Source organism: Condylostylus longicornis, unplaced genomic scaffold (genome assembly GCF_029603195.1).
Source record: "Condylostylus longicornis isolate FDR11 unplaced genomic scaffold, ASM2960319v2 ptg000027l, whole genome shotgun sequence".
NCBI lineage: Eukaryota > Metazoa > Arthropoda > Insecta > Diptera > Dolichopodidae > Condylostylus > Condylostylus longicornis.
In genome coordinates this window covers 6,584,534-6,603,809 of record NW_026577996.1, presented here as the reverse complement: position 1 = coordinate 6,603,809, position 19,276 = coordinate 6,584,534, and the positions used below count along the sequence as shown (strand labels likewise).

Sequence of the window (19,276 nt, the reverse complement as noted above, 5' to 3'; positions counted from 1 at the left end):
AACGATTACAATATTGAAACTATAGGATAATACTGTGCGCGTGGCCATCTGTTAGCAATAATTGGAAATATGTATTTAAATAAATATCAAAATTATTTGCAAAATAATATGCTCAATTCGGCGTTTGAATTTGATTCGAAAATCTAAATTAATTATTTGGAATATTAAAATAATAAAAATTACTTAATTACCAGCTTTTATTGCTGGTTTTTAAATAATAGATTGTAAAAGCTAGAGACGTGCACGGTTTTTTGAGGAAATCGGGCTGGTTCTAATGAAGAAGAACGGAGAAATCTGGTGAAACCACAACGGAGGCGGCCTACCTGCCTACCTACCTATCTAAACTATAGATTTAAATATTTTTGCTCGTTTTTTTATTAAAAAGATGTCGCTGTTAATGGCAATTGTTGTTGTCTGTCAATGATATAATTGATACTCAATTTTATGAGTCGAATATAACAGTTAACATTTACGTATACGATGATGATAATGAAATTTCGTTGGTAATAATGAAATTAATTTAAGTAAAATTGTTAGCAATCAATAAATTAATGAGTTCAGTGACATACAAGTATTAAAAATCGGATTTTCAAATTGCCTGTCTAATCTAAATATTTTGTAGAACAGAACATATAATAGTTTCTTTTTTTGCATTTTTTAAAAAATTAGCAAGCGAAATTTCGAACATAATATAGAAGTTTGTTCTTTTAAAAAAAAATTTACCAAATGGCACTTCTTGACTATAAAAAAATTTTCATTTTAAAATTTATAACATAAAAAACTTTAATACAATATATTGTATATTTCACATCTACATATATACTCTTACGTGCTTACATACAAACACATATACATTTATGAATAATATAACTTAAAAAAAAATTATTACTTATAAACATTTTAAATTTTAATGGGTGCATTGTCTCTTAAATTTTAATATTTTTTCTTAAAATAACTTTTTTTCTCTTAACCTGATTCTTTATTTATATATAGGTTGCTATATATACAAACACATATAATTATGTATATTATGTATATGTATGTATACAACAATTTATTTTTATATTTCGATGGTATATCGTAAAAAATGAAAAAATTTATTCGAAAATACAAAAAAAAAAAATAAACTTTTAATCAAAAACTTGTCACAATAATAACCATGTGCTGCTGGTTTTTCTTTCTCTTTTTTTCTTATTTTATATTAAATTATAAGCGAAACATAAAAAATATCATTATTATTATAAATTATTGTCATTATTACTTTACGTTCCACATATATTTACGACGTTCCACTTATATTCAAGACGTTCCACAATAGAATTTGATATAGTAAAATCAGAAAATTTTATTTGAATTCTGTTATAAATTAAAATATTTCAAAATTAAAATAAAATTTGTTATACAATAATAAAGAATTAATATATTAATGAGCTGATAGCCCCTAGGTAGCTTGTTGTGCTTATTGTGTTAATTATAATTTTTCTATTATAATTAATATTTGTTAAAAAATAAATAATCCCAGACAAGACGCCTAAGAGAGATGTTAAAGAAAATTCATAAAATTAAAATTTAATTCAATTCAATCTCAATTTTAAAATATTTCACGTGAAAAATATGTTTTCGTCACATGTCATGCTACTACAAATATTTAATATACAGCGTCAGTGTTACCACACCAGATGTAAAAAATTCCAATTTCCAATTTTTTGTTTTTTTTTTTTGTTAAATATATGAGTAATAAGTGATGATAAATGAAAAATAATACTTAATAAAAATGTAATTAAAATATTTTAATTTTAATTTAATTACAAAATAAATTTTATTCTTAAATATTTTCTTAAAAATTTAACGAGAATTTAAAAAAAAAAAAAATTTTATATAGCAATATAATATATTTTTCCATTTTAAAATTAAATTCAAATTTTAATTATATAAATAATTTTTCTTATATTACCGTTATAATAAAAAAAAAAATATTTTCACTTGATAAATAGCATCCATTTTGGTAAAATCGCGCGCGCATTAACAAGGAACCAAAAAAAAAAAACATTAAAATTTTTTTATGACACAAAAAAAAATTTTGTAATTTTTTTTTTAAATTATTTTTTTATTGTATTTTATTACAAATATCTTTTTTTTTTATTTAAAAATCAGGATGCCCTAATTTTCTTTTTTAATTTCTTCTCTTATAGTTATAAAAAAATAAATCTATACTCTTAAAAAATAATAACACTTAAACTGTTTAAACTGTAATAAAATTTTAACTTTAACACAATTACAGATACATACATATACAATTATAATAAAAAATTATAATAAAATTGTTATACATACTTGAAAATCAGAGAATTAAACTCAATTTACCATATTGTATTTGCATATGTACTTTAAATGAAACGCGTATAACACATTAAATGCAATAAATATAAATGCATTTAAAATTAAAAAAATTATTATATTGGAATATATATATATATACAAAATATAATTAATTATAATGAAAAAAATTATGATTATTAATTTAAAAATATTTTTTATATTGATTTAAATTAAAATTCAATAAAAATGAAATGAAAATAAGAGAAAAAATTATTAAGGAACAAAAAAACCAATTAAAATTATTTTTTTTTTTGTGTTGTTGTAAAAATTTTTATAGGCTAAAAATTAAATTTCTTATTCTCTTATATAATTATAATTTTTTTTTTTTAATATCCCATTAATAATTTGTAAATGTTATAAAAATAAGTGAAAAAGTATAATGTTATATTAAAAAAAGAAAAAAAAATTTATGAACCTATTAAAAAAAAAATATTTTCTACACTTAAGAATTTTAATTTTTCCGTTGTTCCCCGTTATTTTTATAATTGGAATAAATAAAACAAAAAAAATTAAAAAAAAATTTTTTTTTATTTTTTGTATAACAGTTAATGTGATAATAAAATTTTAATAAAAAAAAAAATTTATTATAAGTACCTAGTATAGGAAAAATTAAAATAAAATCGAAAATATTTTTTTTTGTAAATTTTAATAGTATAACAATTGGCACTGTTAATTAAAAGGCACTCATTGTTAAATAAAATTTATGAATTTATGAAATAAGAAAGTAGAAGAGATTTACTTTTAAATCATAATGAAATTATTTCGAAATTATTTGTTAGAAAAATAGATTTATGTGAAAAGTATAAATTATTAAATTGTTGTAGTACTCTGATAAATGATTAGACAATTGGACAATAAGCATTTATCAACAAAATTAAACAAATGTTTCAAAAATTCGATGTGAAAATAGTGTAAAGGGCTCAGTTCCTTGCGGTAGAATAAGTAATATCATCATAGTATAAAAGCAAATCTAATATCAAAGATTTTATTTTTTAAAAAACCTCATTAATTGGACTCATCATTTTTGCAATTGAATGGCAAAAAAAGGAGAAAAACAGAGAAAAATTCAGAAATTTTGCTGATATTTATTCTTAATTGTATGAATGCAATAAAGTTTTGTTGGTATGAACGAGATATATACTGTGAATTATGAATACTGTGAATTTATAAATTAAATTTAAAACATGCTATTGTAAATAGCATTGCGAATTATAGGGAAAATCTCAAGGGTATTTATTAAATAGGAACTTAGTAATATCTTCCAAATTTAACTGGTATATTTATGGTTTAGATATATGTATATATTTTTAAAATAGACACTACTTACAAAAGAATTTTATAATTTAAAATATGTAATATTTAAATTACTTTTTAGTATATTTAGTCAGATATGTATATACATATATATTTAGAAACTGAAATTTTTTTCTAATTACATACGTATATATTATGTATAACAAAAAAATATTAAATTTCTACCTTTAGGTATAAAGATTATCCTTTAAATATTTATAAATACAAACTGCATATACACGTTACATACATATTTTCATAATTTTGTATATTTATATATGTATGTATATACATAAGTATATACTTTAATTTACCATGAACTCTCTATAAATATTACGCTTGGGATTCAATTTAATTTAATTAAAATATTATAGAGTTGAGAATAAAATATTTTTATTTTCATACATCCCATACATTCATACATACATGTACATAATATAAATAATTATTTAAGTACATACATACGCATAATGTTTATATTCAGTGCATTAATACTTGCAGAAAAATTTGCAATACTACATATTGTTTATGTACGTATGTATACACGTATGTTAATGCATAAATTATAGTTTTTTTTTTTTTAAATTCGCATTTTCTTTTCAACATTTTCATATTAAATTATACAACAAAAAAAAAAAAATAAATTCTGAATTCTGTTGCATCTTCAATATATTCTACCAACATCACACATCAAAACACACATAATATAATTTATGTTAATTTTCTTAATGCAAGTTCTTTAACATAATATTAATAACATTGTATATACGTATAGCTATGTACTTATATAATAACAGCAATTCAATATATTATATAAATATAGCGTTATATACCCTATATAGGCTATATTATATATGTATATACGTATATACTAGAAAGTATATCATTATTATTGAAGCATATGCTTTTACATTAACATATGATTTTTATTATGCTGTGAAAACGAGTTAAAACACAAAATCAAAACATAAAAAATATTGAAGAGGCAGCATAACAAAATTCAAAATCATAAAACATAAAATATGCACATACAATACGGACATATAAGAAAGAAAAGGAGGAATAATAATAAAAGCGAAAAGTTAAAATAAAAACAAAAAGGCAAAGCCAAAAAAAAAAAAAAGATGAGCATTTTTTTTTTTCTTCACTTGAAATAATAAAAAAAAAATGTATGTAAACATTTTGTTTATTTTTTTGCAAAGCCAAGCCAACGTTTTATAAACATTGTTGATAGTAGAATGATAGGAAAGTAGAGGAGAGAGAGAGAATGTGGCATGAATGTAGCAGGCTGTTTATGCTTATGCTATGGCTATCCGAGAAATTTTATAACAGAAACCTATATAACTATATGGCTTTCAATAAGAAAAACAAAAAAAAAACATAATTTGCTAACTGTTATGCCATTGGCATAATAAAAAACAAAAATAAAAATAAAAACATATGATTTTTGTTTTGATTTTTTTTATTCTTTTCTATACTTTAATGGTTTTTTTTTTTAACATTTCTGTTTTGTATACAATATTCTTTCTCTTACAAATTCAATGCTTAATATTATATTTTGTATGCTTTCTCTTCTATTATACTCTCTTGTATTTTATGTTTTTTTTATTTTTATGCTACATAGGCTACATGATATAATGTTATACATACTTATTATATTTATGTTGTAAATTTATTCTGATTTTTACAATAATTTATAATGCCTTTTATACATCATGTATGTAAGTTTGTTTATTGTATTTCGAAAGGGAAATAAAAATATAATATTATAAAAATGTGTATATACATTATATACTAGCTTTATAATATAATATTATATTATATATGTATATATGAATCAATTTAGCTATATTATGTATACATATTATATTAAAAAAATAATGTGCTATAAATAAGTAGGCAGAAAACAAAAAAAAAAAATTTGAGTATAAAATTGTGGCGAAATTTTTTGGAATATACTAAAATGTTGCCATCTTTTTTTTTATGCTACTACAGTACATGCAAATAGAATAAGTTATGCAAGTATATACATAATATAATATGTTTATAACAATATGTACATATGTATGTATAATTTTTGGAAGAGTAATATGATAATATTATTGGAAACATAAATCATAATATACGAAAAAACATATGGATTCTTTTATAAATTTTTCCGTATTGTATACATAAGTGTTATACACAAATATAATCTCTTTGATTTTCGTAACGTAGCATAATGGTGAAATTAAAAATATCATATGATATCCAAAATGAGATAGAAATTTTTGAATTACGATTTGGTATAACATATATAATATTGACATACATAAATATAACAAAGAACATACACATATTTAATAAATTTATTAACATTTTACTACAAACCTATAATCAGAATTTAGTTGAGCTAGCAGGCAGTTATTGATTATTATAACATTATACATGTAACATACACATTCATATTACATATTTATAGTATATTGTACCTACATGATTTAAAAATAGTAAATCAACACGTAATCCGATATTCTACGTAATTTTAGTATGGACATGTGTGTATATAAGATCCCTAATATGCTATTCTCCTTAGTACGGTACAGTATATGCAACAATTTTTAGTATGAAAAATAAAATTTAAATGGGATTAAATTAATCTATTTCTAAACTGTTCTATAAAAGTATTTCGAATATCGAACAAAAATTTGCTTAAAATAAATATCGTACATCCATACAAACATACATAGTAAGTGAATATATTTCTATAGAATATGTTATACACGTTAAGAATGTTCGATATGCCCTTAAATGAAACGTTGTATAATACATTTAACACCAGATTTATGTATATGCGAAATACATGTAAACATTATGTATGCACATATATGTAATTATGCCATAGAGTTTTCATATTGCCATGATGAATATAAATATGTATGTATGTATATTTGTAAAATTATTGCAAAATCATAAAGAGCAAAATATTTTATAATTTTTTCTTTTATCGGTATACCAGATATATTCAAATAAAATATAATTATATATGTAAATAAATTATGCATTTATGAATCAACAACAAATTCTATACAGTTCAAAGCCGAAATATGTGCACATATACATATGTACATACCAACATATAAATTTTATACCAATATCAATTTTAAGGGGAGTAACAGAAGAAAGTTTATATAAGAAGGATATTGGTATATAGATGAAACGCAATGATATGGAAGTTTTTTAAAGATAAAACTCAAAAATATAAGAAATAATAAAAACAAAAAAAAAACAGCAGTGAATTATTTATTACCTACAGCATAAATTATGGAATATGAAAGAATAAAACGTACATACATACATATGTACGTTGTTTACAATTGCGCATATTGTATAACATTTACAGAGAATTCGAAATATTTACAAGTCTAAGGCAAATATATGAATATATATACATATATAACATTACAATATGTATTTATTATGTATATATACTCAGAAATTGCTTATTTTGTAAAAATTTTTATATCTGTTATACGCATATGTTATTTCTTCAGATATATATAAAGCTATTTTTTTTTTAATAATTTTGAATTTAAAAGAAATTTATTCAGTAATTTAGAACTATTTTAACATATATTTCATATTTGTATAAACTTATACATATATACATATTTATATAACAATATATTCAACAGTACATGTATATATATAACAGTATTCATAAAAATGTATAAATAAATTTAATTGAAATGAATAATTTTTTTTCTACTTGAATTGCCGTTTTCTTATTCTTTTTAAATATATAGAAAAGTTCATGCCCTTTTATCATATGTACAAAATATATATCATATATGTATAACAATATAAAAGAAAACATATCGCAATATAACTTATATATTTATGTACATAGCTATACTCATAATTATATTCTTGTGCACACATATGGGTATTGTGAATTCATGTGATAAAAGAGAGTGATTTAATACAGATGAATGTCTTTTTAAAAAGGCATCATAACAATTTTTTTTTTTTTATTATTTTTTAATAAGTGCATCGCATACATACTTAGTATATACATATTTATAATATCATAATATAAAAATAATAAAAAATTAAATAAAAATTTGCAAATTTTGTATGCATTTTAAATAATAAAATTTTAATTAATATAGTAATGTCAAAGTCATATATCATTATGAATTTAAACATATACACACATGCATACATTATATTACTTGTATATTAATTAAGTATTTGAAAATTAAAGTAATAACATATTTAATAATACGATGTGTAATTTAAGAAATTATATTACATTCATTTTTATAAGTGGTGAATTTCAGTAAAATGTGGTGAATATGTAATTTATGTGTGTACTTTTACTTAATTTTACAGTACTCAATTTTCTGCTACTCCACTCTCTGTTTTCCAAAAATTTAAATATCGTGAATGAGGTGAAAATAAAATTTTAAATGTTTTTCACCACACGTGACACGATCATGCTCATTTATATGCGAAATAAATGAATATGTCATAAATAAAATTCACTCACTTTCTTATCTCACTCTCTTTCTGTTCAATAAACATTTTGATTTACAATGAATGAGGTGAATTTTTTTTGTATTTATTACACCCTGTAGGTGCAATAATGTATATTAAAAATAATATACAATAATATACATATATTTAATTGTACATATATTTTTAATGATACTCGTATTTATTTAATTGGTTGTTTAATTACTTGTACACACAAAAAAAAAAATTGATAGTGATATGAAGTGGTTATTGTTTAAAAAAAAGAAATAATGTAAAATTAAAAAATTAAATAAACCGTTATATCAACAATATATACCCATATGTATACACTTTAAATATATTGCAACAACAACAATAATAATATTATAAAATAATAATGTTATATACGGTCAAGTTTTTGTCATTATCACAATGTCATTAAAAAAAAAAATTATACATTAAATTATTGCAACCATATGCATATAAGTATTATAAAATATTACAGTTTAAAATATATTATTATAATATGAAATATAACAGAAACCGAAAAAACAAAAAAAAACAAAAAAAAAGAGAGAGAGAAAAAATTGTTTTTAATATTTTGTTTTGCATACACAACATGAAATTTTCTCAATTTTTTTTTTTTTTTGTTATACAATTATTACAATACATATACATATATGTATAAAATATTGAATTAAATTAAATGTCATTGAAAGTATTTTTATAATTTTTTTGTTTTTTTTTAACATTATAAAAGAAAAAATACTATAAAAGAGTTTAAAAAAGTTTTTTTTTTTACTTTACAATTATTGCTATTGTTGTTTGGTCTCTGCAATTTTGAATTTTTTTTTTGTTATTTTTAAAATAATGAAAATAATATAGAAAAGTTTTAATTAAATTATATTGTTTTATTGAAAATTATTATTCATACGTGCATATGTGCATATAGTATTTTTCAACTCTTATATTTATAACAATATTTTGGACATTTTATAACATAAATTGTAAGGAACAAAGAGAGAAGAGAAAAATTGAGAGAATAAATAAATTTATTATACTTTCTCTATATTTTATTGTATGTTAATATTTTTTTTTAATTTTCTTCTTCTCTCTCTCTTTCTCTCTTTAAACAATTAATAATTAATTTAAACTTTTACTTTATAATAATAATAAATAAATAATTGCATTAAATGATGATATATGGGTTTTGTATAACACTTTTTTTTTGTTTTTTCTCTTTTATAATATTTAAATTTTGTTTAGCTTTAAAGAGTTTTTAATTAGCTTTAAATTTTTATTTTGGATAATTTTTATATAAAAAATTTTGGATTTTTATATTTTAAGAATTTTAATTTAATTTTGGGGAGAAAAAATGTAAGAAAATAAATTGTTTTTGAAATTTATATCGCCATACTTATAATATTATAATTTTAATTAAGTGTTATATTATATATAATAAGTATTTTGTGTAAAAAAATTTTCAATATTTCTTAATTGGTATAATGATTATTGATACACTATTTTTTTATTTATTTTATTTAATTTTAGAAATTGTAAATATATTTCGCACATTGAGAAGAATGACAACTCAAAAATATAATTTCGACTTTCGGAATATAAAGTATTTATAACCGAATGTAAATTACTATCGAAAGCTCATTGGTATAAAGAACTGTTATACAAGCATATAAACAAATTTTCTGTATTAATTTCTGTACCATTGTTAAAATATTCTTCGGTTCAATTTAAATTTTTGTATTTATAATATTAATTTTTGGTCTACAATTAAAATTATGTACACAATTACAGTTTCTGTACATTTTAAAATTTATTTTCAATATTAATAATAAAATTTAATTAATTTTTAATTTTTTTGTTTGGAATTAATTGCTCCATATGTATATTCCAAAAACACATTTCTCACAGAGGAAACAAATATAAAATCTAAATTTATTATAAAACATAAAAATTAAAAAAAAAAATTAAAATAGTTATTTATTGTGAAAGAAATCACAGTTTAAAATTTACGAAACAAAAAAACATACTCAAAAACTAATAAAATCCTTGAAACATCATTAATTTATATTATGAATTTAACTATGAATTTTATATATGTATGTATATGCATTTTGTACATGATTTTTTTAATTTTTATTTTATTTTAATTAGTTTTATGCATTACATAATAATAAATATATGTACTGATACATATAATTATACAACATAAAAATAATAACATACACTCAGAGAAAATTTTTTTTCAAAAAATTTGTTATACAGTACACACCCAAATAAAATTCGAAATAAATAATGTTTACTTAATTAGCGAGTATAATTTGCCTTAGAATGAATAATATAATTTCAAATTATTTTGAATTCAATTACTTATTAATTATTATTTTTCTATAATAATAAAATTGTAAGTTAAAATTATTAATTAATTTGCTTGAATTCTAAAAAAAATTTTAAAATTTTATGCGACAAATGAACAATATTTAAAATTTTATTAATTAATTTAGAAAATAATTAATTTTTCCTAATAATTTCTCTATTTCCTTACACAATATGTTTGAGTTAGTTTACGTTTGTTTACGTTTTCAATAGTAGAATTATAGATGGAGTTCACTATACAAATTTCTCTGTGTGTACTTAATTAATATATTATTATGTACGTTTAATACAAGCAAATATTATTATAAATAAATAGAGAATTAAAAATTTTTTTTTCTGTTTGTAATTTTATAATATGCTGCCAATTTAATTTCAAAAAAACATAATTTTTTTTTATTATTATTTTGTTATTTACACAAGTATGTACTTAAAAATTTTTTTATGTAATTTATGTGATTTCTGTTTTTTTTTTTTTTGTTTTCCTGGTTCAATAAGTTTTCCTCAATATATTAAAATGCAATTTATACAGAAACATATGTATATATATACATTATATAGGTAATACACATTTATTGGAATATGTATACATATATATATATATATGTGTGTGCAAAATGCACGTATAACACTTAAAATCGATTTAAAATAAATTTTAAATAATTCCAACAAAATATACATTATATTACTATTGATCATATTGGATATGCATATCCGTACATACATATATATATATATATATATACATATAATATTTATATATATTTATATTAAATTAAAAACATGTTTGACCTCGATTATTACAAATAATTATCGATTTGCATAAAATATTTAAATTCAAATAAAAAAAAAAAAATAATAAAAATAAAATTAATACTTTATAAATATGAAAATCTAACTACAAATATGGTATAAATTGAAAAAATAAAAAAAATAAGAATAAATTATATTAGCATAAAATGATAATAATCAAATCATAAATAAAATATGCATATATACTTATGCACAAATACATAAACACAAACAATATTTTTAGTAAAATAAAGGTAAAGCTGTTATACATGGATATAAGAATGTGAATTTACAATTGTATACGACATTTATATATATAGTAATTACATAAAAATATAATAAATATATTACTGTATGTTTGTATATAAAATATACAAAAATATTACGATTACCTTAAGGATGTGGGTGTCAAGATTTTCAAATTCAAAACAGAAAATTTTTTTTTCTAAGTTTTACTTTTCTATTTAATTCCGCATATATTTAAATTATTTTATTAAATAAAAACCAATCCATAGATTATATACAATATACTATATATGTATGTAGGTTGTCTATATACATATATGTATTATGTGTATACATGACCATATACAAGTAGATTTATGTTTACTTATGTTTGGTAGATATTTGTTTTTTTTTTTTATATTGAACGTTTGTATTTACTTATGCATAAACAAATCGTTTATTAAGCTTACCATAGGATATAAAATTTATTCACAAACTTGTCCCATTATATTTAACTGAAATTTTAAATTATACTTGTTATAACACTCATATTATCATTATGATTTATGTATACATATATATTGTTATACCCTATTAAATAAATATCTGTATTATACTAAATGCATTAACTATAATTTTACTTTAATTCTTAATTTGTAATATATTCATGATATATATGATAAGCTTTATATATATAATATATACATGATATATGTGCATAAAAAGCTTGATATATATAATATATACATGGTAAGCACGATATATATGATATATACATGATAAGCATGATATATATGATATAATATATATGCTTATAAATTTAAATTTGTATATATATAATAAATTTTGTTGAACATACATTTATATACATACATAATACATATTAATATTAAGTAAACTTTATATGAAATTTATTAGCTTCTTATTACTAAAAAACATTTTAATTCTATATAAATACAAAAAATATATATGCATCTATATATACACATACACGTGTATATATGAATTATTTTTTATTTCTCTTTAATTTGAATAGAAAATTTTTACAGCTGATTTATTTAACATATAAATTATGCAAAAAAAAAAAATTAAAAAGAGACAAAAAAAAAAAACTCGCCTATATTTCAATATAGGAAACTTTTATAATTTTTTTTATAATTATATGTTTGTTATACATTTATATTTGTTTATATAAATATATATATACATAATTTATAAAAATATATAAGTGTATATTCGAATATAAAATATATGGATTGAATTTTAAATGAAATAGGTGTATAATATGCAATTATATGCATATAAAATGCAATACATACATATACATACATACATACATACCTGAATATAGATATGTAATATATTCTTGTGTGTATATATATAAAGAAGTATTTTATTAGAAAAACGAGTTTTGTGACATCAAACGCAATTTTTTTTTTTTAATATTCTTATAAAATTTTCCGTGCTCTTTTTTTTTTTCATTTTTTTTAAGTACCGTGAATAATTTTATTTTTTTCAATTTATTCGCATTTAGTTTTTTTTTTCTATTTTTTTACTTGTTTTTGTTTAATATGATATTTTTTTTTATATATAATTCTCACAATATTTTACACTTTAATTTTGTATAAATTTTAACAATTTTAAAAATGAAATGATACAAACCCTACCAAGTATAAAAATTTTAAAATTCTTACTTTTTGTCTCTAAAATTTATGAAATTGAATAAAATTTAAAATACGGTACATGTTCTATACAGTTATAAGGCGAGAAGAAGCTATACTGTCAACGTTAATTGAAGTTACCGAAATCTGAGTCTAAAACTAATTTTTTGGAACGAAATTGAGCTGAATATTTTGAAGGGTATTTTAAATGAATTCTCTGACTCTTGAATAACAATAGTATTGCAATTCCGCACAATTCAGCAATTAGATGTTATAAGCTGAATACAGTATTATTACATTATTTTAGGTGTCTTTATATCAGTGAAGTTAGGAATCTATTCATCTTTGAAATCAATAAATTTTAAGTGTGAAATATTTCTGGAAATGTATAAATTCGATGTAAAAGTAATTCGATCGTGTTCTGCGTCTTATGCCTGACTTGAATTAAATTTAAATACGGTTGATATCCTATAGTTTTATGAATCGAACTGTGTAACCAAATTTATACGTATTTGGGCATAAAGTTCAGGAACAGTTTTTACACTATATAAGTGCACTTGACTATATTTAGTTATACTTTATATTATATTCATTTATATAACATTATTTTATATGTGTTATATGAGTTCATTTATATATACATATATATACGTATGTATAACACATATATTTTTATAATAGTTTATGATGGTTTTTGCGGTTTATGCGAAATTTTTTTTTTTTACAATGTTGAAAGAAATGAAACGATAAAAAAATATATTAAAATAAAAAGACAAACAAAATATAATAATATCAAAAAAGTGAAGAAATAATAAAAAAATAAAAAATTTTGTATAAAAAAAAATAGTGAAAAAATATCAAAAATTTTTTTTAATTCAAACTTACAAACATGGTAAAAAAAACGTACTAGAAATTTAAAAAAATTTTTTTTTTTTGTGTTAAGATTGTTGTTATATTAATTTGTATATATAAATTTGTATGTATAACACATATTATATGAGTTGATATTTATGTATGTTTACAATATTGTGCTGCATAAACCGTGACTATCCCATTTGTAGAAATTGCATCAGATGCAATTTAATTTTTAACTCAATTTAATTTTTTATTTTTAATTTTAACAAAATACTCAATATACTTGTATATACTATAAGTGTTTTGCATACATATACATATGTATGTATATTGAGTGAATGCTATTCACAATATAGAATGTGCATACAGACATTTTGTCAAAGTTTTTAATTTTATTGTATAGCGAAATTGTACTTTGTATTACTGCTGGTATTTTGTAATTGTTAATAAAATTTTACACTTTTATAATTTGTAATTGTATTTATTTAAAGGCAAAATAAGAGAAAAGAGTGAATTGAATTTTAATAGTGAACTTAAAAGGAAAAAATAGTAAATTTAAAATTTTGACAACCAGGAAATTTGACATTTATTTTAATTTTTCAAAAAAAAAAAAAAAATGAAGCCACCTATCGGATTTAATATTTAAAAATGTATTTCTCAAACTCTCCTCTATTTAAATTTTTGTATTTGTTAGTATAGAGCACGTACAAACTTAAAAAGAGCGCGGTAGTAACTAATCAGTTTTAAGGCGTCTCATTAATTTTACAGAGAAGAATTACATATTGTTATAAAATATAACAAAATTGAATGTAATCACCATTATTACTGTATACTAAAATGTTTTAAAAATACCAATTGCAAATAAATTATTTCAATTTTTGGTAGCATCTTACAAGTACAATAAATTTTCCAAATTAAACCTGTTCATATATGAGAGAATACAAAATCATATGCGAAATTTTATAGGTTCTTAATATAAATTCTCTTCTTTAAAACTATGTGTATACTCTCAAAATAAAATTCTGTTATACCCAAATATTATAACTATATTAATATGTGTATAACGCTTATGTATGTAAACGCTTTTTTCAGAAAAATCAATTCACTTGCTTTAATATTAATACTCTAAATTCTTTATTATGTCAATCAAATAAAAAAAACAAATTAGTTCACAAAAATTTTTTTGATTTTTAAAAATCGGTCATTGAAAAATAGAATTTGCACATACACCCATCCATACATACATTTCTATTTTGAGTTATAATCTTTTAAAATGTGTGATCCATTGAAAAATAATTTTGTGCAATTAATTCAGAGCTCTTAAATATTATTCTGGAATACCGAATACACTTGCTCATAATCACTTAAAATAATTCTTATTAAAGATAATAAAACAGAAAAAATAAAAACAGAAAGAGACAAAAACATTTTAAAATTATTTGAATTAAATGTCAAGTGTTTTTTGTTATAAGAATATTAAAAATTCTCCTTCAATTTTTATTCCATTCAAGTGTATTTTTTTTCTTGTTTTTCGTGAAAACATTCATCCATACAAAATATATACATTTAAATTGAATTGAATAAATGCAATCCAATATAATATAAAAAATTACCATATGGAACTGGGTGGTAACATTATATAATTTTTGACATTATAATGACATTCTGACAATTGACAATTTAAAAGTTTCGAAAAATTTCATATACGAGTACATATGATTGTTTTTTTTTTTTAATATTGAAATAAAAATAGTTAACAAAAAAAAAATTTATAAAATTTCATTTTTAGTTTGACATTTTGATGACATTTCTCTTTTGACAGATTTAATCCTATTATATAAAAAATTAAGTGTTTTAAATTTTTTAAGACAGATGGTTGAAAAGAAATTTTTTGTTTGTAACTGTGAGATAAATATTAAATTTTGAAATATTTCCGTAATTACACAAGTAATATTAATATATTTAAAAAAAATTGTATTTAATATTAATGTGCTAATGCGATAATAATGGTCAGATCTGACCATTGGTGCAGTGGTTATGGCACCGGTCCTTTAACCGAAGGGTCTCGGGTTCAAACCCCGGTCAGGTCACTATAAAAATTATATTCAATATTATTATAACTTAATATACAATACTAATAAAAATATTATACAAGTAATTTTCAAATATTCCTAATATTCGATATTAAAAAAAAAACTAAGAAAAATAAATAGTAAATATTAATAACCTCAAATAATTAATATATAAATAAAAACTACGGCAGGCTAGTCACCTACCTAGTTAAACCCTATGACGCTGTGAAACTAGTGCATGAGAAATCATGCACTAGCCCTATGCTCCTTCTAGGAGTGAACAAAGGAAAAAAAAAAAAAAAAAAAAAATGCGATAATAAAGATGCCAAGACAATTACTCATAGATTGTATTCATCATAGTGTTTCGTTTTTCATTCAATAAGTTTTCAATTTACAATTTAACAACTAGTATTTATAAGCTGAATTGTGTATAGTAATGCAATATTCGAAGCAGTGTCAATATATTTTATATATTGAAATAATGAAAATCAACCATGTGTCAAGTATTCGAAACTTTGAAAATTTCGAAATATTTTAAAAATTTTATATTTTGACAGTGTTAATTAAAAATCTTGTATAATTTAATTAAATTTTTCTAATTTAAATCAATTTAATTTTATAATTTAATTAATAATTAAAAAAATTAATTTGATTTAAAATCATTTTCGAATAAAGCATTAATATATTTCGAAATATGATATTAAATTTAAATATTAAATTTTTCAGAAAAAAAAAACAAAAATAAAAAAATTTATCGAAATTAAAAATTAAAATTTATATTATGTATGCGTACATATAAAAGTCATTAGATATAAAAGTTTGGCATAATTTTTATAATAATCTAAAATCAATACTGTTATATTATAAAATTTTAGTAAATCATTTTCTTTATTATATGTTATACAAGAAAATAGAGATGTAAAACTATACTAAAATAATATTTAAATTAAATATAACATAATATTCTTAAAATATAAATGTATACACTTAAATACTATATGTATAACATTATGTTTCGGATTTATTCGACTCAGAAGAATACTAGAAAAAAATAAAAAATTTTTTTTTTTTCTTTAGAGAACAATTTTCTATCAAAATTTTTCTAAAGGAAATTTAAATTTTGTTATACATTTTTTTTTTCTTAATTTTTGATCTTTATCCTTTAATATTTTTAATAGAAAAATGTATATTTATATATGTATATATGTATATTGTATAATAACATGCATAATACACATACACAAATTTCTATGTTGTATAAAAATGTATTTTATGTTAATATTTCAAGCATAAAATTTTTCATATTTTATATTTTTTAATGCATTTGATAAAAAATGAATAAAAAACTTACAAAAAAAAAAAATGTGTGTATAAATATTAAATGTTTATAAATACTTATAAATATATATATGTATATATATATGTGTGTAGTAGAGCATAGGATCTCAAGTAACGAAATTGTAATATGTGCTCATGTATGATTGGAAAAGAAATCTCTTTTAAATCTGTTCCTATATTTCATAAAGGATAATATTAAAAGTATGTTGTAAAAAAGAATTATAGTAGAGCAGAAAGAAAGAAAGAAACAAAAAAAAAATAAGTATTGAACTATGAATGTTACTGATATAAAGGAAAAAAAAAGCTATAAAAAGATTGAAGAAAAACACAAATGCATAATATATATATATATATATATATATATATATATATATATATATATATATATATATATATTATGCAGAGAGAGAGAGAATTTAAGCCTGGATACATTCTATATCGTATTTAAATATACGATAAGTATTTTTTTTTTTTGAATTTTTTTTTATATCCGTAATTATGTTAAAAATGTATATATATATTCTTATATGTATAACTAAAATGTATACAAAATCTCATATATATTTGAATATATAATACAAAATATAAACAGTGGTGTAAATATGTCCCAACCTCGGGCGGCACAATATAATCGACTACCATTAACATATGAAATATTATAATATTATATGAATGAATTAGTTTTAAAATACGTATACAAATATAGTTGAAGAAGTAAAGATATGGCCCATGCTCGGGCGACATGATAAAAATTAATATATATATTAACATATGAAATATTATAGCTTATATTGTATGTGTGATTGTTATAAATTAAATAGAGTTAGTGAAAATAAAGTTATGGCACATGCTCGGGTAACACAGTCGAAACTATTATCTATTAAATTGCGAATTATTGTAGTTATAAATGTATGAATGAATATTGAAATATAAATATAAATGCTGTAAATGAAAAATTTTTAGTGAAGATGTGGTTCATGCTCGGGCAGATTGAGAAAATTAATACGTGAAACGCATGGTGTAAAATTGTTTATATGGGGATGTATAACATTAAAGTTAAAAATACAAAATGTAATTTCAGTAATATGACCCGGGCTCGGGCGAACGATTTTTAAGTCACATATTATTATTAATGAAACGAGTTCTTTAACAAAGCCCTTTTCATTTGTAATCTTTGGTTGAGTCTAATTGTTAAGAAATTAATTGGAAAATTTTTACTTCAGGCGCCATTTTCGGTGAAATATTCTTAACTCACCACTGCTAACATACAACACATGTATAATATGAAATATCCAACTATACTAAATTGCATTAAAAAAGACTTTCATTTTAGTGTTTAATATTTTAAAACGAAAAAATATAAAAGAAATTAGATAGATTTTATGGAAAAAAAAAAATATTTTTTTTTTTATTTCAGAAATAAAATTTCAAAAATAAAAAAAAAAATAAAAAAAAATGTTGAATTTATAATAATTTCTTTAGAGTTTAAAAGACCTTAGAGATTTTTATGTTTTATTTTTTTTGAAATTTTTTAAAAGATTTTAAAAAGTAATTTATTTAAGTATGTATACATGGATGAAAAAACAAAAAAACTAAAATGCACATTTGACTTATTTAAAAAATTTTATCAGGATAAAGATAAAGAGACTTTTTTTTTTCTCTTTTTAAATGAAAATTTCATATATATGTGATTATTAATAATTTTTAGGTCATATTATTGCCATAAAAATAAAAATATTATTGCCATAAATATTAAAAATTAACAAAAAAAGA

At 20.0% G+C, this 19,276-nt stretch overlaps 1 protein-coding gene across 1 annotated transcript in view; it reads right to left on the bottom strand.

The window, feature by feature from the left end:
• LOC129607516 (uncharacterized protein DDB_G0283357-like) overlaps positions 1-18,733 on the bottom strand; it is a 147,028-nt gene extending 128,295 nt beyond the window's left edge. Inside the window, exon 1 of the mRNA XM_055518548.1 lies at positions 18,722-18,733. Coding sequence (XP_055374523.1) covers positions 18,722-18,733 — 12 coding nt within the window. The remainder of the gene's footprint in view (positions 1-18,721) is intronic.
• Positions 18,734-19,276: the final 543 nt, after the last annotated feature.